The sequence below is a fragment of the Zalophus californianus genome, chromosome 2 (assembly GCF_009762305.2).
Source record: "Zalophus californianus isolate mZalCal1 chromosome 2, mZalCal1.pri.v2, whole genome shotgun sequence".
Lineage (NCBI taxonomy): Eukaryota > Metazoa > Chordata > Mammalia > Carnivora > Otariidae > Zalophus > Zalophus californianus.
In genome coordinates this window covers 180,892,971-180,915,244 of record NC_045596.1, presented here as the reverse complement: position 1 = coordinate 180,915,244, position 22,274 = coordinate 180,892,971, and the positions used below count along the sequence as shown (strand labels likewise).

At 37.5% G+C, this 22,274-nt stretch overlaps 1 protein-coding gene across 3 annotated transcripts in view; it reads left to right on the top strand.

Moving 5' to 3' along the window:
- The first annotated feature begins 264 nt into the window (after positions 1–264).
- Positions 265–22,274, top strand: part of MSR1 (macrophage scavenger receptor 1) — a 90,805-nt gene continuing 68,795 nt past the window's right edge. For 2 of the 3 annotated variants that reach the window (XM_027600369.1, XM_027600371.2), the window contains exons 1-3: positions 4,675–4,823; positions 17,720–17,826; positions 20,080–20,193. In XM_027600369.1, coding sequence (XP_027456170.1) covers positions 17,724–17,826; positions 20,080–20,193 — 217 coding nt within the window. In that variant the 5' untranslated portion in view covers positions 4,675–4,823; positions 17,720–17,723. Of the gene's footprint in view, positions 418–4,674; positions 4,824–17,719; positions 17,827–20,079; positions 20,194–22,274 lie in introns of those variants that run through there. The other variant, XM_027600370.1, reaches the window with a different exon arrangement.

Here is a 22,274-nt window from a genome sequence, read left to right as displayed (position 1 = left end):
TCCATGACTAACCCAGTGCCTCCCCCAGGACTGCGCCCCTCACACCTGTTCTTTAGCTCCTCCCCCCACGTCAGACTCCAGGACGAGAAGGAAGCTGGAGCTGGGTGATTACCCTCCAGCCTGGCAGGTGAGATAAGGCTCTGGTGAAGTCTTTATTGTGGAGAATGCTCTGGGTGTGTTTAAAAATGGTTACTTTTCCCCTCCCTCCGCCTGAGGCACCGGGTGATTGCCCTTGGCTCTTCCCTATAAAAGCCTGGTGGGGTTACTGGAGGTAAAGCCCAGAGAAGTGTGAGGGTTCCTTAGGATTTTAGCCCCAGGAGTCTCTTGACAGGAGTCCTCCCTAGTCCTCCAACAGTTTGTCAAAATTGCCAGTTCTGTGTCCTCACCAGTTGGTGGCTCCAGCGGCTTCTGCTCCAGGTAAGCCGACCTCAGCTGTGTGCCTTTGTACTTACCTCTCTAAAATGTGGGTGGCCCTTTGCCCCAAGACCTCAGTTCTCTGATGGCTCCAGGAAAAGTCATTGGTTTTCAGTGTGTCCAGCTTTTTTCTTTTTTTCTTTTTTTGGTTTTTGTTTTTCATTTTGTTTTCAAATTTTAGGTTTTGGTTTTGCTTTGTTTTGTTTTCAGCTTTTTTCTTGGCGTTGGGACGTGGTTGATGACTTCCAAGCTCTTCAGATGTTGAGGCTGGACCTAGAAACCTTTCATACACTTTCTTTTAAAACCTAAATGTGGTAAAGTGCATTGTTTCTCAAAAGAAAGTAATTATATTGGTCCCTCCATCTCACTGAGTGTTGATATATTATTTTATTACAATTTTATGTTAAACATAAATTTAGATCTAAATTCTATGGAATCTAGGAATTTAGATCTGTGGTTCCTAACCAACTTTGAAAAACATTTGTAAGTCAAATTAAAAATCCTACAAGAGGGGCGCCTGGGTGGCTCAGTCGTTAAGCATCTGCCTTTGGCTCAGGTCATGATCCCAGGGTCCTGGGATCGAGCCCCACATCGAGCCCCACATCGAGCCCCACATCGGGCTCCGCAGGAAGCCTGCTTCTCCCTCTCCCACTCCCTCTGCTTGTGTTCCCTCTCTCGCTGTCTCTCTCTGTTAAATAAATAAATAAAATCTAAAAAAAAAAAACCCTACAAGAATACTAAAACTTCAATCAACAATGTCGCCTTAAGATTGTGTGGTTGAACTAAACATTTTTTTTTTTTAAGATTTTATTTTTATTTATTTGAGAGAATGAGAGCGAGCACACAAGCAGGGGCGGGGGCAGAGGGGCAGAGGGAGAAGCAGACCCAGCTGAGCAGGGGACCAGATGTGTGGCTCCATCCCAGGACCCTGAGATCATGACCCTAGCCAAAGGCAGACACTTAATGGACTGAGACACCCAGGCATCCCAAACCAAAACATTTTTATTAGGTTTCATAAAAAGAAGGTACTGTTCCATTCTGATACCATACTTAGTCTCTTTTAGCTTCAGTGAATACTTCAGTAGGAAACTTCTGTTTATATAAAATGTTACTGATAACATTAAGGCTTTCCTTTTTTTCTGTGTAAAATCATCAAACAAAGGTCTGCTAGAATGCAGTTTTTTTCTCTCTCTCTCTTTTTTTAAAGATTTTATTTACTTGAGAGAGTGAGCGAGATAGCGAAAGTGGGGAGAGGGAGAAGCAGGCTCCCCGCTGAGCAAGGAGCCCAATGCGGGGCTCAATCCCAGGACCCTGGGATCATGATCAGAGCAGAAGGCAGCTGCTTAAGCGACTGAGCCACCCAGGCGCCCCTAGAATGCAATTTTTCAATATCAGTTTTGATGAAGTAGATTTTGGTAGTTCTTAAATGCATTATATTCACATGGAGAGATGTGTCCATTGCAACATTATGAAAACCTATATTTAAATCACAGCTTTGGGTTCAGAATATAATTTGCAAATTTATCACATAAATATAAGGTATAGCTTACCTTATAACTAATGAACTGTTGCAATTTTAGATATATAAAAGTGTCTCTTAATGAGTGTAAAATGTATATTTTTTTTAGTTCAGTATGCATACGTCTACCACAGTGAGCCTCATGAAACTGAAGTCAATTTTCCAGCCCATTTTTCTATTTAATTGTAAAACTTTATTTGCACATTGGCATAATGTTATATAGCCTTCACACTAGACACATATGTTCATAAGCAACCTAAATGAAGCCATTGAAATCCCAGGGCAGTAACTGATAGTAAAGCCACTATGTAGATGGTCTGGTATGTACCCATGTTTGTGGTTTGTTTTCCAAATCCCCTGAGAATACATACACTGATCTCAGATAAAAAAAAAAAAAAATGGGTCTTTCACCTAGTTTTGAAATCAGACTTAATTGTGTTTGAGTACCAGCTCTGATGACTCATAGTTCTATGATCTTGACCAGTTTACTTAATACCTCTAAGGCTCAATTTCTTTTTTTTTAAGATTTTTATTTATTTATTTGAGAGAGAGGATGAGAGAGAGAGAGCATGAGAGGAGGGAGGGTCAGAGGGAGAAGGAGACTCCCTCCACTCCCTCCCCCCACCCCAGGAGGGAGCCTGATGTGGGACTCGATCCCGGGACTCCAGGATCATGACCTGAGCTGAAGGCAGTCCCTTAACCAACTGAGCCACCCAGGCGTCCCTCTAAGGCTCAATTTCTTAATTGGGAAAATGACCCAATAAAGTTGCTGTGAAATCAAATGGATGTCAAACTCCTTGACATTCCTTGTGTTCTTTTGATTAATCATCAGCTTGACTTAAACGTTTTGCACCTAGTTCTCTCTGGTAGGGCATCTTCCATATAGTAAGACCTAATAGCTAATATTGTTAGGTAGTATAATATTAATATATACATATATATAGCCGACTCTTGAACAACATGGGGGTTAGGGACACTGACTTTCCACGCCCTCCAACACACCTGAAGATAATCTTCTAAGTTTTGACTCCTCCAGCACTTAACTACTAATAGCTTACTATTGACTGGAAGCCTTAACGATATTGTAAACAGTGGATTAACACGTATTTTGTATGTTTTGTGTATTATATACCATATTCTTGCAATACAGTATGCTAGAACAAAGAAAATATTAAAATCATAAGGAAGAAAAATACATTTATGGTACTATACTGTATTTATTGAAAAACTATCCATGCATGAGGAGACCCATTTTGTTCAAACCCATTTTGCTCAAGGGTCATCTGTGATGTGTGTGTGTGTGTGTGTGTGTGTGTGTGTGTGTGTATGTGTGTATGTGTGTATGTACACAAATACACGGAGATAGTGTGGCTGAGGATTGTGGAAGTAATCAAATAGAGAAGTGATTCACATTGTGGAAGTAAAAATACATACATGCAATATTACAGAGTCATCCTAGAAATATAGTCCACTTGGACAGAAATAAATCTCATTAGGAGAGGATTTTGGAAACTTAATGTCTTAGCTTGTTATCCCAGAGTCTGACTTTTCTAATCACACAGTGTTGACAGGGGCACATAAATTTAACAATATACGAAGGGGTTCTTAAACTGCTGATTTTTTAAGATGCCAAAAGGACCATATTCTATAATATGATGTATTTACAAATGATTATAAAGGAAATAGAGTGAGTTCTGATGTCATCTGCAGTTCCTCTTCACTAAGAATTTGGCAATAAATTTAAACTAATGTAGTTAAGGAGTAGTAGCCTAACAGACTTCATGCTGAGTCAGTTTGCACCCATGTCTGTGATCCTAACTTCTTGTCTAGAGCTGTCTGGCTCAGCGGCTCTGCTGCTTGCTTAAATGTCTCTGGCGGTATTACTCTTAGCCTTTAAGAATGGCTGAATGATACTGGTAATTTCTGTCTCCCAGACACTGTGTGCATTGTTCCTGCACCGGCAATCTTTCTACCAGCCCTAGTGTTCTTCTGAGATAGTGTTCTGTGGTGTCCGTGGGCATCATGGCAAGACCGTTTTGGCAGTTTCTTAATAGGAAGTATGATCCTTCCCTGTTTGGAAACCAAGAAGTTTCTATGAAACATTAACAGTCTCCCCCAGAAGAATTAGATCTAAATCAGTTCATTAATGTATGTTTTTTGTGTGTGTCTTAACTGGAATTTGAATGTGATTAAATGAGATGCAAAGTGTAAATTCTGACAGGGTGGTAGAAGGTGCAGGAACTTTTTTCCTCGAACCCCATGCCCGAGACCTCTTTCCTTCACTACACTCCTGGGGAGATCAACAAATTGTTAAGTGCTCAAAAGAGATCTATAAATCACGTTAACATCAGTATAGATAGAGCTGAGAAGTGAGCATTATTGGATTATTACTTTTACTTGGTAGGTATCCATATCTTTCCCTCATGTGTGTTGTGTTTGAAGCTAGAGATGAGCGGGATTGAGTCTTCTCTCAACGTAGAATATGAAAGAGAACGTAATTAGGATTAATAGAAGATAAAGAGATAATAATAATAGAAAATGAGGGTGTTCTAGAAGGCATCCAGATTTTACAAAAAGGGAAAAATAAATCCAGTGCACATCACGGACCCTGTTACAATAACCCTTTGTTTCTTTTTCATTTTACTTCTCTTTTCTTTTGTAATGTCCTAAATGGGAAGAGGAACGAGTTATCTTACAAATGTAGATTTCGCAAACTTGTGCACTGATGAGAGTAGTATTGAAATGCATTGTTAAGAAAAATTTTCAGCACACAAATGTCATTTCCTTTCTTCATGGACCAGTTGCTGAAATACTATGTGGTAAAAGATTTTAGGTCTCAACTGTAAAGAGAGAAGTGGATAAATCAGTGCTGCTGTCTTTAGGACAAATGGTAAAAGAAGTTTATTTAAATGTTTTTCCAAAATTGCTTCTATTGATTATATGTGTCTGCTCTGTGTCTGTGTGTGTTTGTGTGTTTGTGTGATAGGTGAGATGTATAAACATGTATGTATATATGTTTATACATATATATGTACATATATGTTTCTATATAATCAATAATTTTTGGTAGAATTTCTTATCCTATCACTAATAATTTGGTCTGGTTGTTTCAATGATAAAAAAAAAATAGAGATTTCTGCTAGGTTTTCTGTGAGTGAAAAAAATGTATGTGTGTGCCTAAATATATATGGAATATACTAAATACTTTGTAGGTTAAACTAGCAAGAAATTTTGGGCATTTAACTGTCCATATTTTTAGAAGAATTATTGACCTTATTCAAAATATGATTGAGGCTATTTTAATTAGTCTCATTTCCCTACTTGTCATATAATACCTATTATTACCTGTATTTGCTTATATAACAAGTATTGCGTGGATATTTACTCTAAGCACTTGGCTGAACTAGACATAGGGAAGGGATCAGAAAAATAGAATATGGTCTATCTGCAGGAAGTTCATGATCTAAGGCAAATAGGCATAATATAATCTGAGCACCTTAATTAGTTGTAAGAGTGCTATAGATGATAACTACTCTGGGAATGTAAGAGAGGCCAGAATTACTCAAGGGGAAAGGATTTGAGAAGGTCTTCATGGAGATGTTTAAATTTAGGTTCATCTTGAAGAATGGGTGAGATTTACACAGCATAAAATGGGGGTTAGCATTCTCATTGGCCATGTGAGAATAGTAATAGAAAAGTCACAGAACTGTGATTGTAATGTTTTATGCAGTATTTAGGAGCTAATATTCTGCAGGTACAGTGCCTATATTTAGATCCAAGCCTCCCTACCTCCTAGTTGTATAACATTAACTAATTATTTAAACATTCTGGGTCTTAGTTTCCTAGCCTTGTAAAATGGAGAAAATACTGCTGTCTGCCTCATGGAGAGTCTGTGAGGGTAAAAAGAAGAAAAGTCCATATTAAAAAAAAATGGTACTTAAAAATAATTATTTACTGATGGTTACCTGTGTACCAGGCAATTTATAAAAATAGTAAGTTTTCTTAATAATTCTTAGACTGATATTATAATCCTATTTTACATATATAAAGGAAGTGTAATCAAATAAATTGAAATATTTGCTAGTGGTCACAGAGCTAGGAAATGGCACAACCAGTATTCAGACCTAGACTTCCAATTCAAGGATGAATTCACTACTAAGGATGAACATCATTGGCATCAGGCACAATATGGATGTTTCCATTCTCACCTTAATCCCTTTTATGGATATATTCCTCAAGTATAGAGCTATCAGTTTTACGAATACATTAATTCTATTCTCATTCATATATATTTTTGACTGTTCATACAAAGTCAGAGGTTTTGTTTTTAAATAATAAGAAAGGTTACAGAGTTCTTATTTACCCAAAATCTTAAAGATAAAATTAAGGGTTTGATAATAAATCTGAATGGGGAACAGCTTAGGAGAAAAGAATGTACATTAAATATATATTACATATAAAGACTTTATTCATATCCATATAAAGGAAGTTCCACTGGGGATGTATAAGCAATTGATATGAATAAACAAAAGCCTAAGAAGAAAAATAAATATATAATAATAAAAAATAATTATATGAACTCTCTCTCCCACACTAATAGTAAATAAGACAAATAAAAGCCACCTTGAGATATCATTGAATGCCTATCAAAATCTAAATGATTCTAAAATAAATATTATTACTGAATAATGGTTAATTTGGCTTAAAATTGCCATATTCATATGTGACTGGAATCTTTGTAAATTTGTATGATCTTTTTAAAGAGTAGTCAGGCAGTAGATACCAGGAAGTTTAAGATAATTTTTCTTTCACCTGGTAGTTCAACATATAGTGAATTATCCTAAAGAAATATTTAAAAGAAAAAAACTAAATTATGAAAATATTGGGAGGCAAGATGGCGGACGACTGGGGGACTCCATTTCAACCGGTCCCCTGAATTTAGCTAGATATCTTCCAAGCCACTCTGAACACCCATGAAATCAGCCTAAGAGATAAGATTATACGTCTGGATCTCTACAGGGGCAGAGGATCCTCAGTCGAGAGGTACAAAATACTGAGTTGTGATTGCTTGGAGAGATGTTGGAGGATGAGGGGACCGTCAGAAGCTAGCCTTTGGAAAGTAATACCCCAGTGCAAAAGCGTCCTGCTCCTGGGGACCAGCTATAGCTCGGAGAGCGGTGGCCGAGGGTCGGGAAGGGACTGATAACAGGGCTCAAACAGAACACAGGGGCTTAAGGGGCAAACTCGGGGACCAGGCAACCACAGAGCATCATCAAGGTAAAAAGCTTCTGCACAGCAAAAGAAACAGTCAACAAAACAAAAAGGCAACCCACGGAATGGGAGAAGATTTTGCAAATGATACTACAGACAAAGGGCTGATATCCAAGATCTATAAAGAATTTCTCAAACTCAACACCCCAAGAACAAATAATCAAAGTCAATAAATGGGCAGAAGATATGAACAGACACTTTTCCAGAGAAGACATACAAATGGCTAACAGACACATGAAAAAATGTTCATTGTCATTAGCCATCAGGGAAATTCAAATCAAAACCACATTGAGCTAAGCACCTTACACCAGTTAGAATGGCAAAAATTGACAAGGCAAGAAACAACAAATGTTGGAGAGGTTGTGGAGAAAGGGGAACCCCCTTACACTGTTGGTGGGAATGCAAGTTGGTACAGCCACTTTGGAAAACAGTGTGGAGGTGCCTCATAAAATTAAAAATAGAGCTACCCTTTTGCACTACTAGGTATTTACCCCAAGGACACGGATGTAGTAAAAAGAAGGGCCATATGCACCCCAAAGTTCATAGCAGCAATGTCCACAATAGCCAAACTGTGGAAAGAGCCGAGACGCCCTTCAACAGATGAATGGATAAAGAAGATGTGGTCCACATATACAATGGAATATTACTCAGCCATCAGAAAGGATGAATACCCAACTTTTACATCAACATGGATGGGACTGGAGGAGATTATGCTAAGTGAAATAAGTCAAGCAGAGAAAGTCAATTATCATATGGTTTCACTTATTTGTGGAACATAAGGAAGAGCATGGAGGACATTAGGAGAAGGAAGGGAAAAATGAAGGGGGGAAATCGGAGGGGGAGACGAACCATGAGAGACGATGGACTCTGAGAAACAAACTGAGGGTTCTAGAGGGGAGGCGGGTGGGGGGATGGGTTAGCCTGGTGATGGGTATTAAGGAGGGCACATACTGCATGGAGCACTGGGTGTTACATGCAAACAATGAATCATGGACCACTACATCAAAACTAATGATGTACTGTATGGTGACTAACATAAAATAAAAAAAATTTGATTAAAAAAAGAAAATATTTATAACATCATCATCTATATTAGTAAAACACTGCCCTCCAAAAGAGAAGGGAAAAATTTCTTAAAAATTACATTATAGGAAAATGACTACATAAGTAGGGTAGATACTTTTGATGTATTCTTATTTGGCCCATTGGTTTAAATTTGAAGAAAAAAATCATTTGAAGTAAAAAAATATTGGTATGATTTTAAGGGAAATATATAAGACCAGATGATAATATACACCATGGTATCAGCTATGTAACATGGATACATATGTACAAAGACTGAAATTTCATCTGAAAAATGAAGGTGTTTTTTCTTATGTAAAGGTGATGGGATGACAGAATTTTTTTTTATTGAAGTATAGGTACAGTTGACATACAACATTATATTGGTTTCAGGTATACAATATGATGGTTCAGCATTTATGTACATTACAAAACGATCACCATGATAAGTCTAGTTACCATCTGTCACCATACAAAATTATTACAGTATTGACTGTATTCCCTATGCTGTACTTTACATCTCTGTGACTTATTTTATACTGGAAGTTCATACCTCTTAATCCCTTTCACCTATTTTGCCCACCCCCCTATTTCCTTCCCCTCTGGCAACTATTGGCTTGTTCTCTGTATTTATGAGTCTGTTTCTCTTTTGTTAACTGCTAGTTTATTTGTTTTGTGAAATTGTGGTATTTGTCTTTCTCTGTATGACTTATTTCACTGAGCATAATATCCTCTAGTTCTATCCCATGTTGCCACAAATGGTAATATTTCATTATTTTTTATGGCTGAATAATATTCCATTATACATTATATATATATATATATATATATATATAAAAGAAGTACATCTTTATCCATTTATCTATTGATGGACACTTAGGTTGCTTACATATCTCTGCTATTGTAATTGCAGTGAACAAAGTGATGCATATATCTTTTCGGATTAGTGTTTTCATTTTCTTCAGATAAAAACACCCAGAGGTGGAAATGCTGGATCATATGATATTTCTATTTTTAATTTTTTGAGGAACCTCCATACTGCTTTCCACGGTGCTTGAACCAATTTACACTCCCACCAACAGTGCACAGTGTTCCCTTTACTCCACATCCTTGCCAGCACTTGTTATTTCTCTTCTTGTCTTTTTATTACTAGTTGTCCTAACAAGTATGAGGTGATATCTCGCTGTGGTTTTGATTTGCATTTTCCTAATAATTAGTGATGTTGAGATTGTTTTCATGTGTCCATTGCTCATCTGAATGTCTTCTTTTGGAAAATGTTTATTCAGTTCCCCTGCCCTCCCCTTCTTTTAATCCAATTGTTTTTGTTTTTGTTTGGTGGTTTTTTTTGTTTTGGGTTGGTTTTTTTTTTTTTTTTTGGTGTTGAGTTGTATGAGTTCTTTATATACTTTGAATATTGATCCCTTATCAGATAATATAATTTGCAAATATCTTCTCCCATCTGACCCAACTTATCTTTCATATTGTTATAATATTTTTATAATAAGAACAGGAAAAACTGAAGGGTATGTTTCCAAACAGGTTAACATCGAAACACTTTCATTATGGTTTTTCTGTTGTAGCTTCTGTAAACTTTTCACCCACTTTATAAAAAGCTGATATTGCAGAGATGTGTTTCACTTCTCATGAGAACATGCTTTTAATGGATTATACAAACTCAAAAGATTTCACAACCCTTTTTTCATGCATTGACATTTGATAGGAATTGTAACTAAATGTGAGGTTACTTTTTCTCTTCAGAAATGACATTTAAAGACACATTTGAATTGTTTGAATTGTTCACTGGCTGCTGACAAAACTTTGCATGTGTATGTTCTCTAATATGACTAAAAAATTACAATGATAATAATCAGTGTGAAGAACTAAAGTAAAACGGTAAGTCTAATAAATGACATTAAGGTAAAGTGAGAACATTGGGGGTGAAATTTTTTGTTTCAGTTTATGCACAATTCAGAGAAAAACCTTTTATTGCATGATAACAAAAGGACTTTTAAAATTTCCACATGAGTGAAATAAGAACTTTTCTTGAGGCATAACATCAAATACGAAAACTAATCATCTTGCAAAAAATAATTGTCTTTCATTTATTCATGTAACTTCTTGTAATGCATTTGTGTATATGATGAGCACCTGCTAAGTGCCAAGAACTTTCTGCTTATTGAATGAGAGGAAAAAACTCCTGAATCCTGGATCTTACTGGGGCAAAAGGGACAGATAATAGACAAGATAAATGGGGCGCGTGGGTGGCTCAGTCATTAAGCTTCTGCCTTCGGCTCAGGTCATGATCCCAGGGTTCAGGGATCGAGCCCCGCATCGGGCTCCCTGCTCTGTGGGAAGCCTGCTTCTCCCTCTCCCACTCCCCCTGCTTGTGTTCCCTCTCTCACTCTCTCTCACTCTCTGTCAAATAAATAAAATCTTTAAAAAAATAGACAAGATAAATAAGGAAATTGTTTTTTATGTTAGTTGGTGATAAATTGGGGGGAGTAAATCCAACCAGGAAGGAGAAGAGGATGTATAATTTTATAGAAGAAGAGGTGATAATTTTAAATCTGATGCTCAAGAAAGGTTTGAAACAGTGAGGTTTTTAGTCAGGACCTGAGTGAGATGAGAAGGTCTTCGTGAGTTTTGAGCAGAGGAGTGATATGACCAGTAGGGGGGGCTATCAGAATAGTCCAGGTGAGCAAGATCATGGGGCTGGAACAAGGATGGTTGTAGCAGAGGTGATGAGAAGCAGTCAGTTTCTCCGGAGGATTTGAAAACAAACCAACAAGATGTGATGACAGAAGGATGAGAGAAGGTGGGGGGACAAGGAGGACCCTGGGCTGGGGCCATACTCAAAAATCCAAGGAGTGATGTTATTAGGCAATTGCATATACAGGTCTGGAGAGGTCTGGGCAGGAGATAAAGATGGGATGGGTTGGGAACTGTCACAATGCAATCTTCAGTCCCTTCTCGGCAGAGAAGCATGAACATGACCAGATTTCTGGTGTACAGTCAGCACCTTTCATTGTTACACATTTACTGCTTCTGGACCTTTCAAGTCCGCTTCTGCCTCTACCGTACAACTAAAACAGCTCAAATTCCATGTGGCAGGTTATGAATGTCCTTGTACATCTTGAAATTCTTGTTTCCTTTTTATGGCCCTGACTTGTTTTTCTATCATGGTCTCAAAGGTTCTTTCTTATCTTTAGTACTAGCTCTTCTTCCTCTACTTGCCCACTCAGTATGTTGGTTGTCCAGTTTATGTCCCTCATATTTTTTTCCTGAAAAATATTTTCTATTCCGATTTTTTTTTATCCTATTCTTTGTTAAAGTGCTACATTTTTGTCCTGGTTCATCAATTCTTTTAATTTGTTCCTCTTTCCCGATGCCACTGGATTCTCCCCTTAATTGCCAACCCTATGCTACTAACCAGGATGCATGCCTGGGGTAGATAAAAAGGAGCTGAAATCCAAAAATCGAGGTAGAGAGGAAGGAAAGTGTCCTGGGAAGTCAGAAGTTGCTTTGCAATCAGATATGGGTCTTGTGGGTGACAGTAATCTAGAATAAAGCCCTGGCTTCTGGTTTGGGTGATGATGCTTTGCTACCACCTCTGTATTACAGATATATAGCCATCTATATGTCTGACTGCATCATGTATGCCCCACTACACAATATATAGAAGATAATAATAAATGATTGTAATAATGATAGACTAATATGAATGGATGCTATGCCAACATCAAAAATTCTAGAAAAGGAAAAGTTAGGTCAATGTGGAAAATACACCATTGTAACGAGTTGTATTATTTAAAAAATCTGATTCTGCGACTTGAGATCTGAGCTGGATATGTTGGTTTGGTCAGTATGCAGATAATATCCCAAGCCATAGAAGTAGATGAGATTCTCAGAAAGAGGATGGTGTCTAAAAACAAAAGAAAATAATGACAGAAAATACCAGCAGTCTTATGACAGCACCATCTGTGATTAACCTAAGCAGCTTTTTTAAAACATTTCTTCTGGAAAAGCATATACCCATGTTTCATACAGTTGATGATTCACCAGCCTCTCTGATACGCTGCCCCAGAAAACAAACAAGACTTCCCCTGGTGTACCAGTGTAGCCAGAAGGGAATGTTTTACACTCATCATTCCACTCAACAGATTTTAGTGTTCATCTCCCTGCCAGCCCTCTGTACCTCTCGGGTTTTATATGGTCCAGATATAGTCAGTTAGGCTAGTCTATTTGTCTTTTTCAAAGTTTTAAAAAATCTACCCAAAGAAACTATAGTTTGAAATCCAATAACTTGTACCATGTTTATCATTTGCATAAGCCCATAAAAGATAGATCAAAGCTTAGAGGCCTAAAGAAAAGCAAAATTGAGCCTCATCTCTACTTCAGGGTGAAAGGGAAATAAGTAAAATATGTAATGGACAGTGTATATTTTGTCACTAGTAATATAAACCAGGTCACTACTGCCAAAGCAAAGAATAATTTTTTACTTAATTTGTATAGGTATTTCCTCAATATTATATTTTGGGTAGGTTGTGAAAGCCAGGTAAGTTTATGCAATCAGAAAAATAAAAGAAGAGGGATGCCTGGGTGGCTCAGTTGATTAAGCGTCTGCCTTTGGCTCAGGTCATGTTCCCAGGGTCTTGGGATTGAGTCCCGCATCGGGCTCCCTGCTAAGCAGGGAGCCTGCTTCTCTCTCTGCCGCTCCCCCTGCTTGTGCTTGCTCTCTCACTCTCTCTCTCTGACAAATAAGTAAAATCTTAAAAAAAAAAAAGAAAAGAAGCTGATGAATAGAATGCCCCCAGCTACATGCTTTTCTGGCCTTGTCTGCTGGGCCCTCTGCCCTGAGCTGCTGCTTCTGTGATGCTGATCCACTTTAGTCCCCATGCTGTCCATGCCCTCATGCCCTTTAATAGCTTTTCCATCCCTGGGACAAAACTTTGATAAAGGCATCATCTGTTCTATGTTTCCGCCTTGACCACCCCCTTGCTCAAATAATTAATCACTCCCTTTTGGACTATGTGCTTCATGTATGTACACACACACACACACACACACATCACTGTCAGATGATTATAAAGATTTTACTCTTCCATATTAATGTGTAAGATCTTTGGGAGTTGTGAATATTCTGTGCACATTGATCTTGACATACTAGTGACTTGCTCAGTACTTGATACAATGACACAGTAGGAATTTGTTGGATTGGCCTACATGAAGGGATAGGTATTTCCATCTTAAAGTCATTGGTTGGGAAATAATCCTAATACCATCTATTTTTTGTTTGTTTTCATGGTGTAGCATCTAGCATTCTAGAGCAACCTTTAAAAAAAAAAAAGTAGAATTCTTTCTTTCTCCCAAGAAAACTCCTTTAACCCTGTGGCTTTTAGAAAACAAACTAAGGGTTGCTGGAGGGAAGGGGGTGGGGGGATGGAGTACCTGGCTGATGGACATTAAGGAGGGCATGTGATATAATGAGCACTGGATATCATATAAGACTGATGGATCACTGACCTCTACCTCTGAAACCAATAATACATTATATGTTAATTAATTGAAATTAAATTTAAAAAATTACAAATTTAGTAGAACATGTGGCGCTTCTAAACAAGTATATGGATAAAAATAACATTCATCCTGCTTTATTGAGGCCAAGATTAGATCAGTACATTATTCTGGATTTGCCACTTTCTTTCCTCTTTAAAATAATGAAATGTTTAAGTTTTCTGTAAGAAGCATCCATATAGACTTTAACAGTTGTCCTATATGTATACATAAACACACAGGGAATGATTTGAGAGCCATCTCCAAAGACAATCTGAGGAATCTATTGTTGCTGAAGCTCATGAAGATAATTTTTTTTTCATGAAAACAAATCTTCATTAAAAACATGTTAAACAATCAGATTGTTTAACATTAGGGATTGAGAGATCATTGAGAATGATCCACAGTAGGGATTTATGTTGAAGAGTAGTTCTGAGAGAAATAGGTCTTTGGAAATGTGTGGAGATAAACTTTTTGGATTTTTTTTTTTTTTTTTGCAAGGGAAGCAGTAATATAAGGACTAGGAAATACTAATGACACGTAAAGGGTGGCAACCAGGGATGATAAACATCCTCCACAACAAAGATAGTCCTTCACAAAAAAGAGTTGTTCCAACCACGGTGCTAATAACACTCCCCTGAGAACTACAGGGGGATGTGGTCACAGCTAGCTGCTGACTGGACCTGACAAAGTAAAAATGGGGCTTATTAAGGACAAAGCTAGAGTGAGTGGCAGTGTCTCAACAGCATGACATAGTCACCCAGCCCTAAGATTTGCTTCAGTTCAGGGAATCTACCAGAAAAGTAAGAATATAGAATAGAAAAAAGAAGAAGATGATGACAACGATGAGGAAGAAAGAAAAAAGAAAAAGAAAGAATGAATCTGAATCATGGACACAACTCATCTGCGAGGAAGTTCTTTATCAGAAGAAGCACATCTTTTTGGTCACAGTATCTCCAAACATCCATCTTGTTCAAAAAACAAAAACATAACTATTACATGACTGATATCCTACCAAAAAAAAAAAAAAAATCCAGTCCATTCATTCAGCAAATATTAAGTATATTCTTTATTACAGGTTGCTTTAGGCTCTGCTAATTGAATGTCGAATGAAAACACATGGTCCATCCTCTAATGTGGCTCAAGGTCTAGAGACATTTATCAGATTCAAAAGGTTTCTTTTTTTTACAAATATATTCCCATTTTGAAGACTGAGTAATATAAGAGATCTTTCCTTTGCATTTAAGTGAAAATGGAGTTATAATATCACAAGTATTAGGACAAAAGCCATGGTCATGCCCAAAGAGAAGGGACCAGTAAGCAGCCTGAAAGGAAAAGATTTCTGGTTAATAGCAGGTATATATAAATGTATACATCACGAGCCCATTTTTTAATTCTTATTTAAATTCTTATTAACATATACTGTAAAATTGGTTTCAGGAGAATTTAGTGGTTCATCACTTGTATAGGACACCCAGTGCTCATCACAAGTGCCCTCCTTATTCTGCATCACCCATCTAGCCCAGCCCCCCCACCTCCCTCCATCAACTCAGTTTGTTCTCTAGCATTAAGAGTATCTTAAGGCTCCCTCCCATTTCCCCCCCTCCGTATGTGTGAGCCCATTCTTTATAAACTGAGTTAAAAGATAAACAGCTTTGCTACATAGTCCCAATTGCTTTGAACTATAGTTTTAAAATGGATTCAGCTAAGCTTTCTTGTCATCTCCGTTTCAAAAATTGTTTTGCTTGGCAAGTAAAGCTATCAGCAAATAATAGAATCAAATCAAATAATAATAGAATAAATAATAGAATAAATTAAAAGGGGGGAAATAGCAGGAGAGTCTGCATCTGAATTATCCAATTTGGTTTCCTATAATGGTCAATTTTCCCAGATAATTGTTTATTTCTTTTACTTTGTCTCTGCCTAAGAAAAGGATATAAGTCCTTTACTTTCCCCTTATGTCCCCTTTCTCCACAGTAGCCATATCATTTAAAGATAGTCCTTAGTCAGATCAATAGGATTTACAGGAACTACGGCCAATCTACAGAATGATATATATACAAAGATTGTCATTGCAAACTGCAAAATAAAAAATCACTTTGGTAATATTTAAAATATATATATATAAGTTTAGTCACATCCTTACTTGTCAGTACCTCTTCCCAAAGCAGGATGAATGTTTGCATAGGAATGATTGGCCTCCATTTGCTGGACAAGATGTGAGTTTGGTGTTCCAGAGCTGCCTGTGCACTCCGTTAAAACCTCAGCTGTACTAAATCCCTAACTCAGCATTAGAGAAAATAAGAAATGATCAGAAGATGTTGACTTTATGCTAAATTTATCAATCAAGTGAACTGAACTGTTTCCAAGAAAAAGTCCTACAATTATTTTTTTTCATTGAAAAATGTTCTTAAAATATGGTCCTCAGACTGGTGGCACTCTGCATCATTTAGAGAACTTGTTGGGGGTGGCGCCTGGGTGGCTCAGTTAGTTAAGCCTTTGCCTTTGGCTCAGGTCATGATCCCAGGGTCCTGGGATGGAACCCCAAGTCCAGCTCCCTGGTCAGTGGGGAGTCTGCTTCTCTGTCTTCCTCTACCCTCCCGCTTCTCATGCTCTCTCTCGCTCGCTCTGCTCTCTCTCTCAAATACATAACTAAGTCTTTTTTTTAAAAAAAGAGAGAGCTTGTTGGAATTGCAAATTCTTGACCCCACCTTAATTATCAGAAATTCTTGGGGTGAGGCCCATCAATCAAGCCTCTCAGAGGATTCTAATGCATCGCAAAGAGACGTAGGCATAGATTATGTCCTAGAATATAACTGCTTAAAAAGCTACAAAGACATATTTGTGATGCTACCAATCTATGAGAGAAGCCCTGAAAGGAAACAATACAAAGAAGGGAAAGGGAAAATTAAGTTTTTCCTTTGGTTTCAATCTAGTGACTAGACTTTTATCTTTCTAATGTGATAAACAGATGCCTTGGCAAAAGAAAAACTGGCTCATGAAGCTCTGATAAAAATTTGCTTCAAATTTTGCATAACTATTTGTTTTATCCAGAACCTCTGATGAAAGATCACAGGAAATATTTGCTCCAAATTTTGCCCAACTATTTGTTCTAAGGGAAATTATTTTTCTTTCCAGCTACACAGTTGTTTTCTGTCACTTGGGAAAAGATTTTTTTTTATTTTTATTTTTTTTTAGGTAAGGAAGACATGTTACCTCTCACTCTCAAAAGACACACATCTAGGGCGCCTGGGTGGCTCAGTTGGTTAAACGACTGCCTTCGGCTCAGGTCATGATCCTGGAGCCCCGGGATCGAGTCCCGCATCGGGCTCCCTGCTCAGCAGGGAGTCTGCTTCTCCCTCTGACCCTCGTCCCTCTCGTGCTTTCTATCTCTCATTCTCTCTCTCTCAAATAAATAAATAAAATCTTTAAAAAAAAAAGACACACATCTATAAAGACAGATATGCATTTGTCTATAGAAAGATACGTGAGTAGATTCCATGCAGGTCTGTCTTTCAGTGTGAAAATTAAAACTTATGGGTAGATACGGTATATTGCTAGATGTGGCAAATAGATAAATTTAAGTAATTAATCATACTTGTTCCCTTGATAAAATTGAATTTTATATTTTTAAATTTTTTTTAAGATTTTATTTGAGAGAGAGAGAGAGAGAGACAACAAGCGGGGGGAGGGGCAGAGGGAGAAGCAGACTCCCCCCACACGGGACTTGATCCCAGGACCCTGGATCATGACCTGAGCCAAAGGCAGACGCTCAACTGACTGAGCCACCCAGGCGTCCCTAAAATTGAATTTTAATTTTAAATTTCAACTTGAGACATTATGCCACAGGGCCCTAGACCTTTCATGTGTAACTAATGTGTTTTTCCATGTGTCTGACAGAAAGATGGAACGGTGGAATAGCTTTCTTGATCAACAGGATGACACTGATAACTGCTCAGAATCCGTGAAGTTTGATGCCCGCTCCATGACAGCCTTGCTCCCTCTGTGTAAGTACAAGAGGGGAGTGCATGTGGCAGTTGTCCTTAGAGTTAGTGACATTATGTAAAATTACAGTCCTGGGACTTACCTTTCATGTGTATGAATGTGAAGACTTAGTGGACAAGTAGGTCTTCTCCTCTTCTGAGACAGAATAGAAAATAAGCTTAGGTTGGACTAAGGAAGCTTTGTTACAGGTTAAATTAGTTCACAGTGTTGATGGTGTCCTCTGATTTAGCAGCCATTGGATGAAGTCCTGAAAGAAACTATACCCCTAGCACCATTAATTGATATTTGAAAATCATGGGTGGTATGTACTTTTATTAGTCTCCTAGGGCTGCTGTCACAAATCACCAGAAATTGTGTGGCTTCCAACAACATTTGTTCTCTTACAGCTCTGACAGCCAGAAATTTGGAGTCACGGTGTCAGCAAGGCAGTGCTCCCTTTCAAGGCTCTTCCCCGCCTCTTCCTAGACCCTAGTTGCTCCTGCCTGTTCTTGCTCTTTGGCTTGTAACTGCATCACTCCTATCTCTGCCTTCATCTTCACATGGTCTTCTTCCTGTGCCTTTGTGTCCTCTACTCTCCTTATAAGGACACCAATCCTGGGACAAGGGCCCACCTGAATCTAGTATGACCTCATCTTAACTTGATTATACTGCAAAGACCCCACTTCCAAATAAGGTCACATTCACAGGCAACTGGAGTTAAGACATCAGTGGTATCTTTTGTGGGGAAACAATTCAATCCACAATAGTGCTGGAAGAGCTCAAAAGAGCTCAAAAGAATCATTATTCGGTTATATGTGGACAGGTTCTATTAAGGCAGCAGGACTGCGTTACTTATAATTCTGCTAAGCTTTGAAGGCTGAGTACATTTCCCCCAAAAGGGTAGGGTGGGCGAAAGAGGATCCACAGAAATTTCAGTCAGAGGAAGCAGCATATGCAGGGGACAAGATGGATGAGGTCTTACACAGACAAACCTGAAATACAGACCGTAACCCCAAGGTATGACGGGTAAAGTGCACAACACTATTGACGGGTGAGAGAATGTGGCATGGATGAGACCAAAGGAAAAAGGATCCTAGTAAAAGCTGTTTAAGGTAAAGATGTTGAGAGATTGAGGAGGGAGGACAGAGGCACTGGGGACAGAGAAAAGGCAACAGGAACTTTGGAGAGCTACTTAAAAGGCAGAATGCAGAGGATTTGATTGTAAATTAAAGATAAGGGAGATGACTGATGAGTTTCAGGCTCATTCAGCCTGGCAAAGGGATATCCCATCTTGCTTGTTTTGTGGGTCGTTCTTTTTCTTTTTCCTTAGACCTTTCTCTTTTTTTAGCTTTTTTTGGTCTTATATTTACTTTAAAATTTTCTCTCCTTTTCCTTCCAATCCCTCATAGAACATTATTGAATAATATCTAAACTTTTATTTTTAATTTGGGAACTTACAACCTGAAAACAAAATCTTCTTTTTTATTGTGCAATCAAAGTAATGGTCATTGGAAAGAAATTGTTAGTGGATATTTTATTCACCTAATCAGAGAAAATGTTGTCCTCTACTAAGATTCCCGTACACATTGAGTTAACTTTTCCACAGTTAGGATCCCATTATGTGAATCACTGTTCCAAATAAATGTATAATATGAAAATATTAATATTTTCTGAAATACCCAGAGGATGGGTTTCATTGATCCATTCCAAAGTTTAGTCAAAATGTGCAGTTTTCTTTCATTTTTTATTGTATGCAAATCATAATAGATATCCAAATACAGAATTATTGAGATGAAATTGGAAAAGAAAATTTGCATAATTATTGAAAACAGATGTCTCTTATCGGATTTAAACTCTGAAAAAAAATCATGATTATGTAGTTACTTGAGGAATCTGATTTTTACTCTGAATATATTCCCATATGAAACAGAATAAAATTTATGTTTGAATATGTTGATATGAATATTAAAATGTTTCAAAATATTAAAATTTGTCAACTAACTAATGTCCCCAAATGAGACAAGTACAAGTTGTAGAGGACAGTAACTTTGTCATGGATGTTTAGTTAATGGAAAGTAAATCAGTAGTGATGCCCGTATTGGCTTTTCCTGTGACTGTTCTTTTGGCTTCCTACTGAATAAACGGGGAACAGATTTATTGTTCCCCTTTTATTCCAATAGGCTTGGTAGTAATGATAGAATTGGAGATTATCAAAATGTTAATTAAGTAAGAAGGGTAAGTTTTTCTAATAGTAGGTTGGGCTTTTGTTTTTTTAGATCCTAAAAATGGCCCTACCCTTCAAGAGAAACTGAAGTCCCTCAAAGCTGCACTGATTGTCCTTTATCTTCTTGTGTTTGTAGTTCTCATACCCATCATCGGAATAATGGCAGGTATAGTATTCTAGAGTTTTGAAACTCAGCAATTCATCCTGTGAATTAGTTATTGTAGAAACAAAAAGCATTTACAAAGTGTTTCTCAAATTCATAAATTAAAAGAAAAGATTCTTCAAAGTGATTAGTTTAAAAAATAAGAATAGAATAGAAAATAGAAGATGAAAATAAAAATACAGCTATGTAAAGGTGAGATGGAATGGACTAGACCATTCCAAAAAATATGTTATCCGCTGGAGTCCTATGTACTTCTTGTGGTGGGTCAAGAATTTTATGATAAGTACTGCAGTTGCCAATGTAAAGATATAAGCAGGACCACTTACACTCACAATGCCTAAAACAAAGCAAAACAACAAGAAAACAAGCCAGTTGTTTGAAAATAAGCTTTTCTGCTCCTTGCGCTGAGAGGAGAAAGAAATATTCCTGCAAGTACTCACCGAGAGGAGACCTTGCCCAATAATGGCCTGTACTTCAGGAATCTCTTTCCAGTTTATATGGCCACATGTTTCATAAGGCTATTATTGAAAATATTTCTAAAAATAACCTGATGACATCCCCACAACCTAAAAAAATTAGAAAAAACACTTTAGAGTATATATTTCTTTGGCAAGTCTAACTTGAGGAGGGGATGGATTTGAGTTTCCACAGGGGTGAATAGCTTGCATATAACTCAGTCAGATCTGTAAATATTATTCTGCTTGGTAGCCTTTTTGATGGATTTGATTGGCATTTGAATTTATATGCCTGTGGCTGTCCTCTTTCTGACTGGCAAAATTTCTGGACGTAGGCTCTAACAAACGGGGAGTAAGATACATTTTTATGTGCATACTAATCAACTTAACAAGAAAAGTGCTCCTAAACACAAGGCCAAACCTCCTCTGTGAAGAGGCAACCTAAAGGAATATTCTAAGACAGAGCCAAAATTTGCTAAGAAATAATAATAAAACCACAACAACTGTGACAGTAGCTGTCACTTTTGGGCATTTACTATGTTCAGACACTGGTCTTATAAATATGCCACAGATTATCTTCATATACCTTTACAATTACCCTTGAGCAGACATATACTTATTCTCATTATCCACAAAAGGAAACTAAGACTATTCAGTAGTAGAGCTGCAGGTGCCACCCATGAGTCTTGACTCCTAACCTCTATGGTCTACTCTCTCCCGATGTAATTGAATTTTTAGAACAAAATGGGATTGGCCAATTAAACACACACACACAAACACACACATGCAAAACAGTTTGAGTTTAGCTCAAAAAACATTTCCACAGGTAAAAATTAATTCCTATTTTGGCCATTAAAAAATAAATAAAAAATAAAACCCACCACAACAAATGAAACTGATCAACCAAGCAAACCAACCACGGCCATCTCTGGAAAAGGACCTGCTATGTCTGTCATTACACAGCTGACTTCCTGATGAATTGAGATTATCTGTATGTTGTTTATGTATATGCTTATGTTCATTTGAAACACACAATTGAAAGATGCTTCATTGCTTGGGATCATTAGCTATAAGCTAGTTAGAGTCTGGGTAAATTCCATCCCTTTCATACAAACCATGGGGCATACAGAGTCAATGCCAGGGAATGCAACTTCTATCTAACAGGCACGTGCAGAATGGGCCAGTGAAGTCTGGAAAGAATTCAGGGTTCTAACCAAGCTCAAAATCTTTGGGCTATTAGAAAATACTACCAAGTTTCCACATTCATTGTTGGGTTGAAATGACTGATCCAAAGTAGTTTTATTAGAAAAAAAAATGAAAGAATGGAAGAATGAAAGAAAAGGAAGGGAGGGAGCTTTGTTTCCTAACACTATAGCAGGCACCTAGTAAGACTGACAAGAAGTTAAAAATGTTAAAATCCTGTACGGTCACATTAGCACTCAAATTCATCAGAACTTGGAATAGATCTCACTGTTTCTATCACACTTGAATAAACAATTGACAATCCATTTTCAACTTTAATTTAAAGTTACAGATCAGAATATTTTCCAAAACCAAAACAAGACAAATGCAATACATATCTGCACTTGATATCAAGAAATTGTAAATAAAGACAAAATATATCCGTAA